This window comes from Eutrema salsugineum, unplaced genomic scaffold, assembly GCF_000478725.1.
Source record: "Eutrema salsugineum unplaced genomic scaffold, Eutsalg1_0 scaffold_2, whole genome shotgun sequence".
Taxonomy (NCBI): Eukaryota; Viridiplantae; Streptophyta; class Magnoliopsida; order Brassicales; family Brassicaceae; genus Eutrema; species Eutrema salsugineum.
Window position 1 is genome coordinate 13,034,986 of NW_006256829.1, and position 22,170 is coordinate 13,057,155.

At 35.6% G+C, this 22,170-nt stretch overlaps 2 protein-coding genes across 3 annotated transcripts; one reads left to right on the forward strand and one right to left on the reverse strand.

Annotated features, from left to right (window-relative positions):
- Nucleotides 1-4,962: 4,962 nt before the first annotated feature.
- Nucleotides 4,963-7,638, forward strand: LOC18018199 (MADS-box protein AGL72). The gene is made up of 8 exons (XM_006401839.2): nt 4,963-5,102; nt 5,260-5,454; nt 6,362-6,446; nt 6,568-6,629; nt 6,749-6,848; nt 6,970-7,011; nt 7,098-7,139; nt 7,499-7,638. The coding sequence occupies exons 2-8, from the start codon at nt 5,273-5,275 to the stop codon at nt 7,592-7,594; spliced, it is 609 nt and encodes a 202-aa protein (XP_006401902.1). The 5' UTR covers nt 4,963-5,102; nt 5,260-5,272; the 3' UTR covers nt 7,595-7,638.
- Nucleotides 7,639-8,987: 1,349 nt separating this feature from the next.
- On the reverse strand, nt 8,988-12,353 carry LOC18018200. Of its 2 annotated transcripts, XM_006401840.2 has the most exons (4): nt 11,911-12,023; nt 11,741-11,808; nt 10,666-11,646; nt 8,988-10,552 (listed from the first exon to the last, which is right to left on the reverse strand). In XM_006401840.2, the coding sequence occupies exons 1-4, from the start codon at nt 11,999-12,001 to the stop codon at nt 9,899-9,901; spliced, it is 1,794 nt and encodes a 597-aa protein (XP_006401903.2). In that variant the 5' UTR covers nt 12,002-12,023; the 3' UTR covers nt 8,988-9,898. The 2 variants fall into 2 exon arrangements, with proteins under 2 accessions (XP_006401903.2, XP_024011956.1); XM_024156188.1 differs by having other exon boundaries at nt 11,741-12,353.
- Nucleotides 12,354-22,170: the final 9,817 nt, after the last annotated feature.

The window sequence follows — 22,170 nt, forward strand, 5'->3', positions numbered from 1 at the left end:
ATCGGATTAGAAACTGGAACCGATTCTTCCTCAAAGACGATGTCCTTAACTTTATTTCCACCCCCAAAATCAATATCCTCAAAGAACGTGGCTGTTCCCGTCTCAAAAATAATTTTCTGTGTGGGATCATAAAACTTATAGCCCCTAGATCGCTCCGAATAACCAACAAAGTAACTGCTCACAGTTCTGGAGTCCAATTTCTTTTCATATGGCCTGTAAGGCCTTGCCTTAGCTGGACATCCCCAAATGTGCAAATGCTTCAGACTAGGTTTTCTACCAGTCCAAAGCTCATAAGGTGTCTTTGCAGTTGCTTTAGTTGGTACTCTATTAAGAATGTAAGCTGCAGTCTTTAGTGCCTCTCCCCAGAGTGATTCAGGCAAGGTGGAATGACAAATCATACTCCTTACCATGTCCTTAAGAGTGCGATTGCGTCTCTCAGATACACCATTCATACTGGGAGACCCAGGCATAGTGTATTGAGGAACAATTCCACACTCCTCTAGGTATCTAGCAAATGGTCCTGGACGTTGTTCACCTGAACCGTCATACCGACCGTAATATTCACCACCACGATCAGATCTGACAGACTTTATCCTTCGCTCAAGTTGGTTCTCAACTTCAGCCTTAAACTTCTTGAACATGTCTATAGACTCTGACTTTTCATGAATAAGAAATAAGTATGCATATCGAGAATAATCATCAATGAATGATATAAAGTATTGTTGACCGTTCCAAGAAGCCGTAGGGAATGGTCCACAAATGTCTGTATGTATCAACTCAAGGACTTCCGTAGCTCTATATGCACCTAATTTCTTCTGTTTAGTCTGTTTTCCTTTAATGCAATCCACACAGATGTCACAATTTGTGAAGTCAATAGAACTCAATATACCATCTGACACAAGTCGCTCAATTCTATTTCTAGAAATGTGACCTAAGCGTTTGTGCCATAGATTTCCTGAACTTGCATTTTCAAACTTTTGTTTAGTACCCCTTGATTCAACACTTAAACTTTCATCATGAGAAGTTAAAGCGTCATGCATATAAAGACCATGATTTTTCATAAGTGTATCAGTTCCAATTAAAATTGAATTTAAAGACAAAGTAGCTTTTCCATGCTCAGTCAGACAAGAATAACCAGATATGTCTAAATAAGAACCGGAAACCAAATTCCGTCTAAAAGACGGTACAACAAAAGTGTCTTTCAAATCCAAAAATTGACCAGTACTGAAAAACAATCTAAAATGCCTAATTGCCTCCACATCTACCGCAAAACCATCAGCCACATGAATGCGTCTTTCAGCTTCAGTTGGTTCTCGGTAGCTCAGGCAACCCTGTAATGTAACACTGATGTTAGTAGTTGCACCTGAGTCTAACCACCAAGTGTTTCTGGGTACTTCAATTAAGTTCACTTCAGAACAGACCATAGCAAGGGACATACCTTTCTTACCACGCCAAGCATGATACTTTTGGCAGTCCTTCTTCATGTGTCCAGTTTTCTTACAAAAGAAGCAGGTATCTTCATCCTTAGTCTGCTTCTTTTGAGATGGACCCTTAGCAGCATCATTCTTAACAACCTCAATTTTCCTTCTTTTGCCCTGGCCCTTAGAGGTGTTAACCATATGAGCACTTTCAGACCTTTCTTGTTTCATCCTATCATCCTCATTCACACAATAAGAAATAAGCTCATTAAGAGCCCATTTCTCCTTACGTGTGTTGTAACTGGATTTCAACTGATTGAATTGAGGAGGAAGGGAGTTCAAGACAAAATGTATGAGCACTTCTTCCGGAAGCTCAATCTTGAGAGTCTTGAGTTTTGAAACAATGTTGAACATTTCCAAAATGTACTCCCTTATGTTTCCTTTGCTGTGATACCTCATGGTACTAAAGCGATACAGTAGCGAACTTATTTCTGCCTTATCGCTACTCGCAAAACGCAAGTCCATCTCAGCAAGGAACTATTTCAGATCAGAGATCTCCTCATTACCTCTAAAGGTTTCTGGAATGGTGTCCAAAATGATCATTAAACCAATGCGATTAGAACGTTCCCACTTCTCATGAACTGCCTTATACTCAGCAGTGCTGGTATCTGTAGGAGAAACAGGTTGTTCCATCCTTAACGCAAGGTCAAGATCCATACACCCTAAAACAATCTTAACTTTACTTTTCCATTCCTTATAGTTGGAACCAGTAAGTGTTGGAATTGAACTTAAGTTTGCAGATACTGCAATAAAATTCGCTGCAAAATTGAACAATCTTTATTAGTAATTTACTGCTAAACCGAATTAAATCAATAAATAAAAATAAACAATTGTACAACCCATCTCAAGATATCAAGTGCAACATTAATATCAAGTCTTTGGACAGTAATATTAACTGCTAGTGATACTCTCATTGTAACAATCAAACACTGACAATAATGCATGATAAACAATAAACCTATCTTTGGATCGATTTATCATTCACATGTTTATTCCTAATAATTATCACGTGTTTATTATCACATGTATGTATGTTATTCGCCCGAATACAAAACCTACCTTTGGGTCGATTTAAAATTCGCATGAATATATATACACACATAACATTTAATATTATCCATGGAAAAATATCCACAATAAAGGTTACTTTGGCAACATATTGCATCAATTAATCCACTTCAAATATTAAACTTGCACAATCAAAAAATATTTATTGATTAAAAAACTTAATTATATACTTGCGCGGACATATAACATAAAATCTGGGGGTTCTATATGCAAGAATATTACAGCGGCAAAACAGTTGAAGACAAAAAGGAAGGGATTCCCCATAGTAGCGCAACCTGGGTTCGAATCTCTGGTGATGCGTTAATGAAACTTGGGCTTAAATGCAACTTCAATCAAAATTGGGCCCAGGCCCCAGTCCGATTTAACTATATGAAATGCAGAGTTTCATTAACAAACTTTTAAAGAATTACAAAAATACTCATGTCTTCAACCTTAGGGTTTACAGCCGTCAAGACTGAAACCAGATCTGAAAATTTGCTAAAAATTTTCGAAAAAATTTCCAGAGTTTCGAAAAAAACTTTATGAGCATGAAACTTTTAAAAATTTTCAAAGACTAAATCTTGGTCCCAAAATTCCGAAAATATATATTAAAATTTTCAGAAAAAACAAACCATATGAGCAATAATTTAGATCTGAAAAACAATTACATAAACACAGATCCCAGAATTCTAATCTAGGCATAAACTTTTGAGAAAAATCAGATTCAACAATCTAAAATTTTTTCGCAAAAAATAAATCCGAATTTATTTCTTAAAATAACCTGATTATCAAACAGAAACTGAAAATGATGGCTCTGATACCAATTGTAGGGGTTTCTAAATCCTTATAAACCACTATAGCATGTCAGTCTCTGATTAATAAGAACAGAAGCGGAAGCGTACCTTTTGGATCCATGATTTATGCTCTGAATTTGGTTATGGTTCTTCCACAACAAACCTTGAATGGCTGTAGATCTCTGTTGATGGGATGCAAAGAGTTTTCTGTATTTCTCGTTAGGGTTGCTGCGGGGACCATAACCTCTCTATTTATATAGAGATAATTTCTAATTCGGCCCGTCATCAAATTAGAAATTACTGAGTGTATCCTCACATTAATTTTTCATAACACTTATGCCCCATTAGTCTTTTTTTTAATATCAAAGTGACCACATAAGTTTTGACTACTTTAAATAATGACCCTAACACATTGATTATACTTGTGTGACCCCAAATAATTCTTACACTTTTGATATCATAAATTGATTACAATGTACTATTGTGATTTCATCAGGTTTCACCGTTTGTGTTTATCATTGAGTGTAGACGTCTTTTAGGAGTATTTTGGTATGCATGTACTATATATGTAGAGTCATCTAAGTTTTTATGCTAGAATTATCTTAATCAGCTGATCGCCTTCTAGAACTTAAGGTATTTTGTGCAACCAAAAGATTTGACAAAGTGCTTAAATCAACCATAGCTGACCAATACTCTAATAATATTAAGTTTTCTGGGCTTCAAATTTAAAACCAATTGAAGATAAATGAAGAGGTCCAAGTTTTTTATTATATACTACTGTTAGTTCTTTTAAATTTCTAATGTGGGATTTTAACACGTCTCTTCGAAATAATGACTCTTATCAGCTATCTCGAACTGAATCTCATTTTAGGACTGATAACAATTTTTTTTAGGCCACCCTTTTTGGGTCAACAAACATGATTCTGATACCATATTAAGTTTTTTGAACTTTCAATTCAAAACTAATTAACGATAAATGGAGAGGCCCAAATCTTTTATATACTAATGTTAGTTCCTTTAAATTTAAATTAACCATAGCTGACCAATACTCTAATAATGTAGCTATGAAAGTTGATGTTAGGAGGTTTTATGAACCAATTGGACTTGAAATTAATTCGTTTTTGATGTCTTGATTACAGCTGAGATGTATTAATTATGGCATAGAGCTTAACACCTTGAAAGATGGTAAGTCGTCTATTTTATAAGTAACCCAAGTTCTAGCACAATTCTTCATTGCTGTTCATGTGATTCGTAATGTTTCGCAAATTCTTCAATCTCAACGAATGTCTCTGTGACCAAATCTTTTAATATATATTGTTAAGTCGACCGTTTTCCAATTTTTACTCATTTAGTGTTTATTCCCTAAAGTCATTGACCCACTTTAGAACCGGTCCGGTTTACAAAAAAGAAGTTGATTTTACATAGAGAGGCCGAGATTCCTTTTTTCACTTCCTGCTGATCTCTATACGTAAGCTAATAGAAAAAGTCACCCAATAAGAGGAAAGATTCATTCTATTCTTAAGAATAAATTAAGACTTTAGGGTTTGTGGCTCTTCCACTAAGAGCCCAAGAGAGGTTAAAAATCGATACTTTTTCTGTTAATCGTTTTCGGATTTCATTTTCCACTATTTGATTCCTTCTTTGTTTGATTGCTTTTTCTTTTTTCTTCTGGTGTAAATTTGTTATCTTTAGTGGGTTATGAGGGAATCTGGACAAAACTAGCTAATATTTATCATTAGTTTTCTAGATTTTTCTCAAAGTTATCACATTGATTAACTTCTTGGTCAGTTTTTCAATCAAGAAACCATTTCTTGGTTTTGACTTTTGGTTTCATATCTGTGATCTATTTGCTATAGTCGTCCCACCAAATCTGTCACCTTTTAGTTAGGGTTTTCATATAGATCTCTTAACAAACCTCAATCTTTGGATTGATTTTGTAGGAAGAAACTAAAAATGGTGAGAGGAAAGATCCAGATCAAGAAGATCGAGAACAAGACAAGTAGACAAGTCACGTTTTCTAAGCGAAGGAGTGGTCTCTTTAAGAAGGCTCATGAGCTTTCTGTTCTATGTGATGCTCAAGTCGCAGCTATGATCTTCTCTCAGAAAGGAAGACTATATGAATTCGCCAACTCCGAGTAAGGTTCTTAATTCTACCTTGATTAATTAAGATCTATATACCCTCTCAATATATTTCTTATGATGTTAAATTTGTTGTCAAAGTACTTGTGTAGTTGAATATGACCAAATAGTACTATAGAGTCTAGATATATCTTAGTATATACAGGTAAAAGATTTTGCTAGTTGCTGTTGTTAGATTTTCCCAAAATATGCCTATTTCTCATATAGTTTTTTTTTTGTAAACTATTTTCCTGTTTTAACTTCCGATTCTTTTTCCACATATATATAGATCAACTTGAGGTTTATCTTATGAATTAATTAGGGTTTTCTGATATACGTTTTATTGAATATTGAGCCTTAATTTTACGTTGGAACTCAAAGTGTCTAACTGAAACCCACAAAGAATTGGCATATTATTCTATTCATGATGAACTATTGATATTAAGAACATAAATAAAATAAAATCAAACCATGTATATTATGAGAAACAGAACCGAGTATTTTTGTCCAAACTAATTCGTCTATATGATTTTCAAGTGTGTAGTTGGAGTCCAGATGTTCCGAGTCCAAGTTCTATATTTGATGCTTCCCATATGGTCTAATTCGTTAATGTCGGACGACTCACTATGTATGCATATATAAAGTCCGTTTAGAATGATTTGCATACATTCATAACATCAATCATTGATACTTTGATTCATATCTAGCTAGGGTTGAAGCTAGAAAATTCACACACGCTTATATTTATCCAATAAATGTCTAGTTTTATCTCTACCAATTATATTCAAGACCATGTCTAGTATAGTATTTATATATGAAGAGCCATAGATGGTTGGACATGCTTAACCATGCGAGAGATTGTTCACACACTCTTTAATTAAAAACTCACAAACTAATGAAAGCGTTCTCTGAGAACTCTCTTAGTATCAAGAAGACAATCAAGCGATACGCTGAGTATAAGGGAGCGTACTTTGTTGCGGACAGTAAACCTATAGAGCAATACGTGCAGGTTCCTTTTTGATATACCAGTTCTCTTTAGTTTTTACTTTAGATTCATCAATCAATTACAAACCTTTTTTCTGTATCAAATGATTTTTGTGACATTTGGTACAACCATTTTGGTTATGCAGGGAATAAAGAAGGAAATGGAGACAATGGTAAAAAAAATTGAAGTTCTTCAAGCTCATAACCGGTTTGTATCTCAGTTTCCGTATGTGTTTACTACAGTATATATATACTGATGGTGATAAAATTGATTTTCAAGTTGTTACAAAAGGAAGTGTGTTAATTTTGGAAACGTGGTTTTGTAAGGAAGCTGATGGGGCAAAGTTTGTCTTTTTGTTCGGTGAAAGAACTTCAGGAGATAGCCACAAAGTTAGAGAAAAGCCTACATATTGTTAGATCAAGAAAAGTAAGAAATATCAAAAGTTCAAAAAAAGACGATATAATGCATTAACTAAAGAAGAAATGAAATGAGATGTTTCTTTCGTTGTATTGTATGACCACTTACTTGTCTGTTGGATTATTGGTAGGCCAAGTTATATGAAGATGAGGTAGAGAAACTAAAAGCCAAGGTTAGAATAATTACAATTTGATTTTGTTTGGTTCTCTTGTCCTTTGCCGTGTGATATAGATTGATCTCTCATCTTATGAAAATTAGGAGATGGAGCTCAAGGACGAGAGAGTCAGGCTTTGTGCAAGGGTATGTACCATGTCGTCCATATCACTGTTACCTATATATATATATATGTATGCATATATAGACGTCTATATAGCAGTCAATACGTACAAATTGATTAACACATTGTAAATTGAACCCATTTACATTATTCACAAAAACAAATTAACTTATTTACTGAGAAATTGTACGATACATATGCATTTGCTAAATCTTTTGGCCCAAAAATGTTATGTTTTATGGTTAGTGCCTTAATTAGATACGCGAGGGTTTGAGTCCATGATTCTTTTTTTTTTAAAAATAAATATATTATCTACTTATTAATCCAAATCGATCAAGAAGATAATTTATATATATTTTATACACATACACTCTTATGTCAGATTGGAGAAAGACCAATGGGGATGCCAACAGGAAGCAAAGAGAAAGAGGATGTGGAAACTGACCTATTTATCGGATTTCCGAAGAACCGACCATAATATCTTTCTTTTTTGTTAAACCTGATTTATATAGATACTTATCATCTCAGTTTTCGATTTATGTGTAAACTCAGACAATGTAATGTTTAAGAATTTTACTATGTTCTTTTTAGTGGATGTAATGTACGCTTTAGCTTACAGTTTCGTTTTCCTTTCCTTATCTAGAGTCGATTTGATAGATAGATTACTATGAATTACGATATCCATTTTAACTTTCATTTCCTTTTTCTAGAGAAAATATATCACTAGCAAGAGTGCAAGAGTAACGACTAAATTTTGTTTGTTCAATATATAGTCGTTGACGATACCGATAAAGTTCAGCGATTATTTTTGGTTCATTTTGTAGTTGATGCGACAGTGACAGATTTCAGCGTTCCGTTCTGAACGAAATTTAAATCGTTAATTCTTAAAATCTATTGTTGATCGCCATAGTTATTATTTTCTATTTTAATAAACTCTATGGGATCATCCGATCAGCTTCGATAGGTAGGAATGCACCGACCACCGAGATATGTTGTGGACCTCTTTCAATGGATACCATGAATTCTGAGCGAATTCGTGCCATGAGATTTAATGGACCACCACACTACTTGTGTCTCGAATTTTGAATGTTTTCCAACTAATACCAAAGGATAATCAAATTGTATATTAATGAACTACCATGTAATTTGTCTAGGTTTTTATAGTCCAAATCAGATTTTCCACACAAATGTGATTTTTATTTAAGAGACTCGGGGAGCGCTACTATTGGTTAGAGCACCTCCAACGCTGGTATGAGGAGGGGCTTTAGTTAATTTTTGAGCTGAAAAAAAAAACATTATGATTTATATATTTCTGTTTAATTTAGTTTTATATAATGTTTGTTTAAATTTTAAATTAATAAAATAATTTGTATTCATAAAATATTTGTATTTCAAAAATTATAATTAAAAAAACAATTTTTTTTAAACTTCTCATTACATCCTACCACTAGATGTTCAAATTTGTTAGGGATGTAATAGAAGTTCTAAAACCAAAAAAATACTTAAATCTATTAAAATAATGAATTAGAACCTTTAAAGCGTTGGAGGTGGTCTTAGCGGTTATAAACGAACAAAATTTTATTGCTGTTGCTGGCGACTACAAAACAAACAAGAAAATATATCATTGATTGATATTGCTTTTCACTGCTTCTGATTGTGCTATCACCAACGATTACGAAACAAACAAAACGATAATGATTATATTTGTTATCTTTAATAATTCATATATATCATAAATATAAAAAACCAATGGCCTATTGAATTACAAAATTAATACATGGCCAAACAGAAACTAAAATTGAATTGAGAGTTTTTTTCCTCTCTCTCTTCTCACATTTCTATCTTTCAGAGGGAGAGAGTTTTTCTCTCACTTTTGTTGCAAATACTCCGATTAATACCGGTTGTTTTCCGACTTAGATCGGATCTTCTCTTCCGTTTTAACGGATAATAAATTCCGATTTCTTCGGATTTTCTTTTTCTTCAGTCAAAGTCTTTTGCTATCTTATGTTATTGATTCCTTTTAATTGAATTTTTCACTAATCCTTAGTGGAGTGAAAGATTTCTTATATTTAAAGGAATCATTGATCTTTTTATGACAGAGCAATTGATTTTTGGTTGTTTGGATGTTCTTGCCCTTTCTCCTCTACATATGGATTCCTCTTATAATTGAGGCGGTGATGAGTAGATCTGGTGATAAGTGTTAGGATTTTCTTCTTCTACTTCTGGTTTCATCTTCTCCTGGCTGGGAGTTTGACCTCCCCAAATCCCTATTTAGAGCCTTGATAAGGCAAAGGGTGATGTCTTGAGTTATCGATGAACGATGGTAATGTCTATTGAAGAAGTAAATTACGGCTGATTCACGAGATCTAAATCAGAGGAGGCAAAAAGCAGCGAATGAAAGAAGGTTTTCAGGCAAAGCTTTAGATGGCACTGGACACTTGCTGGTGATTATCGGAGACAAGACCGTCATCGGCGGAGTATCGACGGCGATGCAGTGTTCATAGTTTTCAGTCTGCCATATTTTACCTTTGTTTGATCATCAGATAACACGTGTTTATGACGTGTATTGTTATTTACTCGTGTTGATCTTTTCTGTTTAGGGTTTTTAATGGGCTTTGTAAACTCTTTGTACGCTGCCTCTATATGGGCTTTTACTAATAAAAAGTAAACTGACGACCAAAAAAAAAATAAAATAAAATAAAATATATGGCCAAACAAAGAAACTATTCTAATACTTAGTCACAAGCCCAAGTTTAAGAAACTTTTTTATCTTATAGGCCCATTAGTTAAAAATCATCTGATAACTCAGTTTTCCGTCCGACGTTGTTTTGCTTCGTCTCCGGTGAAAACACAATTCCGAAGCCGTTTCTCGCACGAACGCGTCTACAATGTCCCGCTCAATCTCAGCGACGATCTCGTCTTCTCCTTCCTCATCAAGCTTCTTCCTCTCTAGAAGACGCTCAAAGTCTATTAAAGCGATATCTTCTGGAATCGAACAACGCTTACTGCTATATCTCGATACAATGGAACAGAGCTCGCCGATTAGCTCCGATTCATGATAGTCACGGCGTCGTTTCACAGTTTCAATCAGAATCTCGTTCACTAGGTCGAACAAAAGCTTTCGATTGCATTGAAGAGCCAATGATCCAGACTGATTCTCTCCTGTGTTCTCCATTTCGCGGAAAATCGAAAAATCGAGCATGGTTGCAGAGGAGATTGGTGAGTCAGTGTTGATTCTCGCCGCGAGTTTCATTATTCTTCTGACGTAGTCTTGTTCAGAATCGATTACGACTCGTTCTGAAGTGAAGGAGGAGGAGACAGAAACGGTGGCTGCGTCGTCTACTTGTCGACTATTCTGCTCGATTTTGTGAATTGAACTGGAGCAAATCGATGCTTCTTCGTTCGATTTCAGTGTTTCCTCTACAGTTTCGTTTATCTGTGGAAAAGAAAGAAGAGAATGGGATATATCAGAGCTTGAAAAGATTAGTGCCTATCAAGTGTTTGTGTTATTCTCCTAATGAAAAAGAAACAAACTTGAACCAGATTTACCTGTTTCTGAGTTGATTCAGTGGCATATATGTTGACAAGATCACTTGACTTTGGGGTTTTCTTGAGCTTCTTTCTGTGTAGAGGATTGCTAGCTTTAGCGTATGTTGGTTCAGGCAAGAGAGCCTCTCGTCGCTTGTTTGGAGAAGACTTTATGGGACGTGGAGAGAACCTTGTTTCACTCTCTGCCTTCTTGCATTGGTTGATGGGTCTAAGCTGCCTTTGTTTTACTTTTTTCTGGTTCTGTTTTTCTCCACAGGATTTTGACACGGAGACAAGGATCGCCGTCGTTGGCTTTGGTTTCGGCTTCTGTGTGATTTGTTCTGGTCTGAAAGAGGATGACGAGTTTGGTTTTTGACTGGTTCTTGGTTTGTTCTCTTTATCTGAAAACCTTGTTCTTGGTGAGCAAGAAACTGTTGTGTCTCTTCTAAGCTCATTACTGTACTGTGATGGTCGTGCGTCTCGATTCTTCACCGAGTTTGTTATATCCATACCGACCACTCTTCTGGTGACGACCCTCTCTTTGATTTGTTTTACAATCTGTCTCGCGTAATCTCTGGGACTCCGATTCTCGTCTTGATCTTGTTTCATCGCTTTCAGTCTCGAACAACCAAACTCTTCATGCTTATTCTCCTTGTTCAGCTGAAGAGAGAGGCGATGACTGTCGAAATCCGATTTCCGAGCAGAAGAGATTCTAGGGCTCTCCGGTAAAGACCTAGTCCCCAAGCGTGTTCCGTTCTTGGAAACTCTATGGCTTGTGTGACGACTTGATCCATAATGGGTCATTGTATGAAGATTTGACGGTGAATCATTAAGGTCTGTTTTATCAGGGAGAAGATCAAGACCCATAAGTCTAGCCACCAAGTTTGGTGTTTTGCTGCCTGGTGAGCCACAGATATCAGATGAAGAAGTGGAAGTATCGGTCGCAAGAGCTCTGAGTCTTGAACTTATTGCCCCTGTCTCTGTTCTCACTCGCATGCTTGCCTGCGATTTCATGGTCATTACCACAAATATTAGCTCAATAAAACGCATCAGACAAATCAGTAAGTAAAATTTCTTTTAAAAAGTTTTGACTTACAGGAATGCTCAAACTTTGTTTGTCTTTGTAGGTTGTTGATGGTGGAGACTCTTCTATTACCTTCAAGCCTGCAAATTTCACAACAACAACAACAACAACATTTTTAGTCTCTCTTGCTGTTATCATCTCTGAAACTTGACCACTTATGCTGTGAGAGAGAAGAAGCATACCTTTTGATCTTGAAGGAGAATCAATGGAGAGGTTATGATGGGAAGGGAAGTGGAAATGTTGGAAATCGAATAAGTGATAAAAAGCGGCCATGCATCCATTTGCTGCATTTGCTTTTCTCTTTGACTTAGAGGAAGAGATTACTCCGCCGCCTTCACCGCCGTGGCCACCGAGTCTGTGGCAGTCTCTTCCCATTTGCAGTAAAGAAAAAGCTTACACCTTTTTTCTGAAGCTTAACCTTTTCTTTTTCACCTCTTTTAGACAGTGAAAAGTGACTGACATAACAAGTTCAAAAAAATTCAAGAACTCTGCCGGAACACAAATCTAAGGAATGGTTTTTTTAATCTTTTTTGTTTTGTGTTTAAACTCTTTTCTTTCTGTTTATAGTTCATGAGTTTTTACCAGACAAGATATGTTGGAAGCAGCTCTCTCTCTCCTTCTCTCTGCTTCTTCTCTCTCTTACATTGGGAATCGAGAGGGTGGTGAAGAATATTTAATGTGATAGAAATGTTATTCAAATAAAGTAGAGATAATATGGAACTGTAAAATTAAGTTAGTTGTATTTATTAGATAACGATGGCCACGCCTCTCTCTAGGAACAGACAGCTTGAGTGTTTACAAATATCATTATCCACCACACTTCATGTCTCTCTTCTCTCTGTACAAATTTGTGGTTTTCAAGTTTTGAACTTATTAAAATATATACATATATGAATCTTAAGGTTATTTCCTGTTGAGTTTTGTCTTGGGGATTTTCAAACTCGTGAACCTTTTTTTTTAGTTTACAAAATTATATTGGAGACTATAATTTATTTTATTTAGTTTTTGCTTACGTAACAGAATATTCTCACCATATGTAAGCAGTTTGTTTCATGGTACCGAGATGGTTAGTTAGGTTAATGTACATACATCACCACAGTTTTTCAACTATTGTAGACCTTCGATGTCTTTGTATTTTCTAGGATTTGTCTCCTCTCACTTTTTATCCATCTTTTGAGTTTTTTGGGTTGATCCTTTTGTTTTCTTTGTGGCACAAATTTTTTTACACGTAATCAGATATAATAACAGATGTGTTTTAGCTCTTTGTTTTTACTACATATTTAAGAAAACTATACTTTCCACGAATATATAAGAAATTCAATCTGTCCATTGTACATTAATACATACATACTACTACTAAACAATTAATGACGAGTTGAGAGCGTTGACAATAATTAAAGCTGTGTCTTAATCGCTTTTAACGTTTGAATTATTCTTTCCACGCTTTTAGAAATTGCATCATGTTTCCTAAAAACTTTGTTCAAGTCATAATACTGTCTCTTATTAGAAGCTTTAATTTGTTGGAAGTTGAATTTTTCTTTATACATTGAAGAGTTTTGTTTGTTTTAAAATAGTCATTTTGCAAAAAAGTCGCATGCTTTTTTTTTTAGATTATTTGTTTCTTTTTTTAATGACAAATAGTTTTTTTTAGGAGTATTAGCAAAGGACAATACAACTTCAAATGTCAGATTCAATTTGTAGAACGGGTATGTATGTGGGAAGGTTTCACATGATGGATTCTTGTAAATATAAAAGGATAGTACAAGAATATTCTTAAATTCCATACTTTTTAGTTCATATAGATAGACCAAACCACTAAGGTCATATAGCTCTTACTCAAATGTGAGTTTCTAAAAAGGCTCTTCAAGATTTTTTTGGTCACGACGACGTATATAATATTTTCTTATTGTTTTGTAAGCGAGTGATTCATCTTTCGCCCAAATAAACTTTCCATGCATTCTTCAAATTGTCCATGATAGAGATCTGGCATTGACTGTTGGGTCGTTGCCTGAATATTTTTTACTACATTGCAAGGAATGCTTTGAAAGTTCATTCCATTCACTTGTTGGATTCGCTGTCTCTATTTTTTTTGGTGATATCAGGATTGGATCGAGAAATGGAGAATGAGTTACAAGGATCGTTGTTTTTCCTACGAAACCAAGTAATGAATACGAGAGACTGAATGTCAAAAAAAAAGAAGGTGGGAATATATTCTTGTCTAAAGTAGTAAAATTCTTTAATAAATCAAATTATGTCTTCATACAACACTCGGGACTGATTATAAAACTATACAATGAAAAAGGCTCAACTCCTTCTAGGATTTAAAAACTAAAAGCAAAATGAACAAAAAAGCCGAGAAATTTTAGAGGGATACATCAATAACAATAAAATGTTACACGTTACCTGTCAATGACGACAAATAACTAGTTACATGCCATGCCACCAATAATACATTGGTTACATATCATCGTTTTTTTGTTCGTCAATTGGTTTACACAGATTTACTTCATGATTATTGCATACTATATATTAACTAGAGAGAGAAGTGGAATTAATTTTTCATTAATTCTCTGTAAAAGTGTTGTTTACACTTATATACAAGTGGTTAAGTAAAAGGAAACTTAAACCACATTAAACCGAAGTAATACATATGTGATCTATATAGTTAATACGCCCCCTTCAAGCCGATGCATCCTTAGGTGTGTAGAGGCTTGAAACTGATAACCGACTGAGGAGAGAGTAAAATGGACCAGAATGTAAAGGCTTGGTAAGGATATCTGCAAGCTGGTTCGTTGTCGAGACATGAAGCAGCTTCAAAAAACCATTCTTTACCTCATCTCTGGTGGTGTGACAATCAACCTCGACATGTTTCGTTCGCTCATGGAACACCGGATTATTCGCAATGTGCATCGCCGATTTGCTGTCACAGAAGAGTTTGGTTTGTGTAGTCACGGGTATATGCAGATCAGCCAACAGTTGATAGAACCATTTAAGTTCACCAGTAGCAACAGCTAAACTCCGATATTCTGCTTCAGTACTGCTCCTTGCCACTGTTTCCTGTTTCTTCGACTTCCAAGTAATGAGAGAGTTACCAAGAAAAATGCAGAGCCCTGAAACAGACCTTCGTGTATCTGGGCAAGTAGCCCAATCAGCATCTGCAAAGCCATTAAGGCATAACTCCGTGGAAGCTGAGTAGAACAAACCTTGTCCAGGATTATTCTTCAGATAACGCAATATGTTATGAGCAGCCTGAAGATGCATATCCGTAGGACAAGAAAGAAACTGGCTGAGACGGTGAACTGCAAATGTAATGCCCGGCCTCGTGATACACAAGTACTGAAATCGACCGATCAACTCTCGATAAGGTTTAGCATCATGAAGACGAGAACCCGTATCTTTGCTCAAAGAAACCTTCAGATCCATTGGGACGGAACGAGGCTTACATCCTAACAACCCAGTGTCTTCAAGAAGATTCAAGCAATACTTCCGTTGAGATACTGAAATACCCTTAGAATTTCTAGCTATCTCCAGTCCCAAAAAGAATCTAGCCGGTCCTAGATCCTTAGTTTTAAAATGGTTCGCCAGTGTCAACTTAACAGATGCTACAGCACTTTCATCATTACTAACCATTAGGATATCATCAACATAGATCAAAAGAGCTATGAAGGATGTACCTTGGAGTTTGACTAGTAGTGTATTATTAGCATAAGACTCCACAAAGCCATCATCTGTTAAGACCTTTGAAAGACATTTGTACCATTGGCGAGATGCTTGCTTCAGTCCGTAAATGGATTTTCGGAGCCTACAACTGCATTCGGAGGTAGAGACCCTGATGCAGGTGTGTATCCTTGAGGCAAGCTCATGAAAATCTCCTCGTCAAGTTCACTATGCAAGAAAGCATTAGTGATGTCCATTTGAGTAAGGCTCCATCCTTGTTTCGCAGCAAGAGCAAGAATCAATTTGACACTCGCCAAACGAGCAACAAGCGAGAAGGTATCAAAATAATCCACCCCTTCTTGTTGAGTGAATCCTTTTGCAACCAAGCGGGCTTTTCATCTTTCCACAGTGCCATCAGCCTTATATTTTATCGTGAATACCCATTTGCAGCCGACCACATTCTTTCCTGGTGGTAAGCTTTCAACATCCCAAGTGTGATTAATCTCCATCGCATTAATTAAGCTCTAAGTTGCATGCATCCGTCCATTCTTTGGATGCCATGGCCTGTTTAAAATTCTTGGGTTCTGTTTCCAAAGAGAGTGAGAGAACAATAGACTGATATAGGGGACTCAAATTTGAGTAAGATAAGACAGAAGAGATAGGATATGGTGTTTTCGAAACCTGTGTAGAAGGGAAAGGAGTAGAAGTTTGTGTGAGTGAGCAATGGTAGTTGGATATGTAACTGGGTACGTTTGTGTTGCGTTTTGGCCGAGCATGAGGAAGTGAAATAACGCCAGTCTCTGTGATAACAGGATTAGACGTGTTCCCGTGGATTAGAGAGAGACGGTGATGCAGATGGTTGTGGTAATGGAGGAGATGCAGATGATGTATTATGATGCATGTTGTCTAATGCATGATTATCTAATGCAACCGGAATTGGCAGTGGAATAATGGATTCATGAAACAAATTATCAGATGAATTATCAGATGAAGTCGTAGCAAAAGGATATGTATGTTCATGAAAAACTACATTCCGAGACACTGAAATCAGATTTGAATCAAGATGAAGAACTTTATATCCCTTATATCCTTTTGAGTATCCTAAAAACACGCATTGATCTGCCCTAGCACTGAATTTATGTCTATCTTTAAGAAGAGTAGACACATAGCAAAAACAACCAAATGAGCGAAGAAACGTGTAATCAGGAACTTTCTTAAGTAATAGTTCATAAGGTGATTTGTTCTTAAGAACAACAGATGGTAACCGGTTAATAAGAAAAACTGCAGTCATAATGCATGAGCTCCAATATACTAAGGGAACTTTAGACTGAAATAGGAGTGATCTCGCTACATTTAGCAAATGTTGATGTTTTCTTTCAACAACTGAGTTCTGCTGAGGTGTATATGCACAGGATAATTGATGAATGAAACCATATTGTTGAATCAAATCAGAAAAGACAAGTTCAGGTGTATTATCAGTTCTAATAGCTTTGATATTAGCATTGTATTGAGTTTGAACATGAGTAATGAACACAGAGAAATGTCGTGAAACTTCACTTTTATATTTCATTAGAAAGATCCAAGTTACACGGGTACAATCATCAACAATAGTCAGAAAATACCGATAACCCTCAACATACTCTATAGAGAAAGGACCCCAAACATCTAAGTGAAGCAAATCAAAGGGATTGCTACACATGTTATTATTTGACACAAACGGTAATCTCTTTTGTTTAGCTAATGGACATATAGAACAATGGGACTCGGAAGACTTACTACTTTTCGAAATAGGTAAAAGACCAGACAATTGGACCAACTTTTCAGAGGAAGGGTGTCCGAGCCGTTGGTGCCAAAGTTGATCATCAAGTTGCAAAGAAGCAGAGAAAAACAAAGATGAATCAGGAATGTCAAGTTGCAATATGTATAGATTGTGAAAAAGGTGTCCTTTACCAATCGTCAAGCCCTGAATAGACTCCTGGATGAAACAAGAATCAATGTAAAAATGTGCAGAAAAGTGATTATGTTGAAGTAAGCTACTCACGGAAAGGAGGTTAAATTTGAATGATGGAACATGTAACACATTATGTAAGATGAGAGATGATGATAAATGCACTGTGCCAGTGTGTGAGATCTCTTCTCTATTCCCATTAGGAAGTGAAACTGTTATACCAGAAACTAATGTGATTTCACTAAATAATGCTAAGTCAAAACACACATGACAAGTAGCACCACTATCAATTATCCAAAAACCGGGAGGAAGGTTATTGTATAAAGTGGATAAGCATTGATGTTGAAAAGTCAGCCTATCATTCTCAAATCTCAATGAATCAGAAGGGAAAGGGATGATACCAAATGATGACTGAGCTGCCATAACTCCATGTTCAGTGATACTAGCGGTTGGTGCATTCGTATGAGGATTCTCTGTCTGATCGAATACAGTGACATGTGCACTCAACTGCTGTATCAATGATTGAAATTTTTCAGAGTTCATATTGCTGAAGTTGAGATTCATAGCTGGAGTAGCTGGAGGTGGAACATAGGGACATGAACCAGTCATCATATTCGCCACAACCTGTGGTCTTGGAGTTTCAAATCGTCCTCGAGGTGGAACAGGATTGGGAAACTGTCCTCTTGGTTGGAACTGTGTCGAAGTTGCAGGCCTCTGACTTTGATTGTAAGCCGAAGAACCGCTCTTGTATCCAGGAATATATCCAGGCGGATATCCATGAATTTTAAAACATCGTTGAACAACATGACCAGTTTGGCCACAATGAGTACACACTGGCCTTGTCTTTGGCCGATAGCTATTCTGCATAGCGTATGCTGCATAGTCCATAGTTTCAGTTGATTCCTGAGGAGCTTGTGCAGGACCAGTACTCTGAAAAACGACATTCTCAGGTCGTGATGGCTTCAGCGTTTTCTGTCTCTCATCTTGAGCAACCATGTTATAAGCATCTTCAATAGATGGAATTGGTTTAAGAACCAGAATATGTCTGCGAATGGATTCATAGCATTCGTTTAACCCCATCAAGAACTTAGTAACTCTGCTACGCTGCTCCATTTCTTCCCACAATTTGGCCGCATTACATTCGCATTTACCACATGTGCAAACAGGTAGCTCAACGTAATTTCGATATTCTTCCCATAAGGTCACTAATTCAGTGTAATAAGAACTAACATCCATAGATCCTTGTTGGATATTGCTAAGCCTTTGTTCTATCTCAAATATCCTAGGAGCATCATCCTGTTTGAATCGAGATAAGATATTTTTCCAGATACCTGAAGCAGTCGAGAAGAACAATAAGCTTTGACTAATCTTCTTGGATACTGAATTCATGAGCCATGTGGCTACCATGTCGTTGCATCGGGACCAATATCCAGAATCACGATGACCTTCATTAGGTTTAGGGATCGTTCCGTCGACAAACCCCAGCTTATTGCGAACATTGAGCGCCATCCGAATTGAACGCTTCCAAGAATGAAAATCCGCACCAGTCGTGAGTCGATCGGACACCAGAATAAGTCCAGCATGATCAGAACTGTGAAGAAAATATGGATTCTCATAATGATCCTATTGATGCGAAGAATCACCGAACTGATGTTGGGATTGGGATTCGAAGTCATCACGATGTGTGAGATATCAAGAAATTGATCGAATCTATGTGAAACGAACAAATTGAGAATGTAAGTGCTGGAAAGAAAAGATCAGCAACAAACGAGATCAAACAAGGAGAGAAAGAAAAGATGCAACGATCGATGTAATCGCTGATTGAAGAATCACAAACACGAGAATGATGAGATTCGTAAGGAAAGTAGAACACAATTCGTGCCGAGAAACGCTCATAGTAAGGAATCGAAGCTCAAACTAAGATCAAATCCATCTTGAAACAAGAAATTTCGAAGAATTTCAACGAAGAAGATGACAGATTATGTTACACGGAAGAGAGAGAGTGTGTGAGCTCTGATACCATATTAACTAGAGAGAGAAGTGGAATTAATTTCTCATTAATTCTCTGTAAAAGTGTTGTTTACAATTATATACAAGTGGTTAAGTAAAAGGAAGCTTAAACCACATTAAACCGAAGTAATACATATGTGATCTATCTAGTTAATACTATATGAATTTCAAAATTACATAATGGTCTTTCCAATAACCAACTGAACATCTTGTCGTACTTAACAATAAATAGATAACTTCTTACAATCCGACGAGTCAAATTATTCTTGTAATTAATATATATACTATTATATAAACCATTATTGTTGTTATTTCCGAAGGGCAATATTGAAAAAAAAATGCTGGAAGTTGTTTTTATGCACTTATATCGCCTCATCATTTTGTTTCTTTTTGAAAATTAAATGTCATCTGATTTATGTGTCAAATTTTGTTCTACCTAATCGACGACATTTTTGAAAGATCATGAGTGAGAGCATGACAAGCTTTTAAAATAAATTAAGGAGTTTTTAGCCAAATGTTATCTGCGAAAAAAAGATAAGTCTGAGTGTTGTTCTAGCCATGCTAAACTTTAAACAAGATCAATTTTAGCAAATGTATGTTACGATTTGTGTCCTTAGCAAAACCACAGCCCATTAACGGTTTCTTATTATATTCCTCATGAAATTTTGGATGAATTTAAAAGTATATCCCGAGCTGTGAAAGTAACGAATTTGCAACATCATTAACCTACGGTAAGTTGCTAAAAAGTGAAAATAATACATATATATATATACATGTATAAGGTCCAATATTAATAATTAGGGTTTTTGAGGATAAATCAAATCTATCGACCTCAGACAAAGTCGAACATTAAGAAAGGTTTGAAAATGATAGTGATAGAAGCTGCCATTGCTAAATTTCAAAAATCAAAAAGTATCCCACATTCCCACTTGGTGGAGAAAAGGATATGTAACAGAGTCCTTCTGGGTCAGATCCCATAAGTGAAGACAGATGCGTCATTACACAACAACAGTCGAAATCGAATTACATAATGGGACCACTCTTACTAAAACACAATGCAAATATTGATTTTAATCGTATAATATATAGTTTTTTTTGGTAGGGTTCGTGCGTGGGGGCAAAGCAAGATTTGTCTTGTTGCTTGAAACAGTGTCCCAATAGTAGAAGGGTTGTTTTGTAGGAAAGTCAGTGTTTAGAGTATTGTCGATAGCAAATCAAGATAAAAGTTTCGTCACTGTACTGCAGGTTTTGCGATGGTCCTAACAATCCCGCCATATTCGCGTTTCAATAACTTTTGAATAGATATTTGGCATTCCTCGTGTTATGTTATCCAAACAGAAACAAATTATTGAAAGAATAGAGGACATCATCATTATTATTTATTTTGTTTCCTCGCAAGTATTAATTGATGCATATTTCATATTTGGAACCATATACTTCATTTCCCGTCAGGAATTTTTTTATATATATATAAGGAAACCAATCATATATCTATATATCTGATATTAGCCCTGGAATTATTATTCGGTATCCATTCTCTAATCCGGTATCCGATTCTATCCGATCCGTAAAAATTGAATATTTATATAGTTCGGATCCGATCTGGATAGTAAATTAAGTTTTCGGTTATTTCGGATACGTATTCGGATAATAGAAAATTTGTAAAACCATATATCCGTTATCCATTATCCGTTTGTTAAGTATTTATTTATTTTTGATATCCATTTATTTTTTCATTTTACTTATATAACAATTTTTTTGGTATAACTCATTTTACATATGATTGAAATTTATATTGCATAATAATTTTCTATTTCAGATTGTAAGAGAAGAACATAAAAATTGATAGTCCATGGACATGAAGATAAATTAACTTCTCTATTACTATTTTCTCTTTTGCTATGTAAATTTTTAAACTTTGGACTATTTGAATGTTACTAAAATGCTTTTTAATTTTTGCTATTTGTAATTTTTGTTATGATGCTACATTTTAATTATTTATCTCATTATAATTTTTAAAAATTAAAGATTTTTTTTAAATCAACGAAACCGGATATTCGAGCGGATATCCGTAAATATTCGGTTCAAACCGGATATCCGGAGTTTTCGGATCCGGATCCAGATAGTAAAATTGATTATCCGGCGTATCCGAATCCGGATCTTAATACCTTGAAAAGTCTGGATATCGGGCTCCGTTTGAGGCCTATTTGATATATCTAAAGCTTATTTAAAACGGTAAATAATGGTATAAGACCCAACTAGATCGACAAATCGGACCGGTAAATCCGTGATCCAGTCTTTAAGTCCATTGCTGAACTCGTAACTTAAATAATTGACTAACCCCGGAAAATCCTGCCAAAACCGGTGGACTGGGTAGAACCGATGATTTGGTCGGGTAACTTAGATGATCAATTCAATTCAAGAGAACACCTTAATTGATTTTGATTGTTTGATTTTGAAACATTTTGTTTGGTTTAACTTGGAACATGAAATGTGGTAACCCGGTGAATCTCATGATTCTGATTTGAGTTCATTCGAAACTCATGGTGTTTATTGAACTGTTGAATCAATTACTCTAGAACTGACCGGATCAGCTGATAATGGTTGTGTGATTTTGCCTCTAAACTGATCCCAAAGTTTATTGTAATTTGTAGAAAACTAGAAGAAGTTCAAAACCAAAGTAAAATATTATATATATATATATATATATCGTTCCATAATGCAGTTTAAACAAGTTAAACCAAAGTAAACTACATTATGGAACGATATACAATAAACTTCTTCTAGTTATGGTGAGCGACATCAACGTGAAAAAAAAACTGCATTA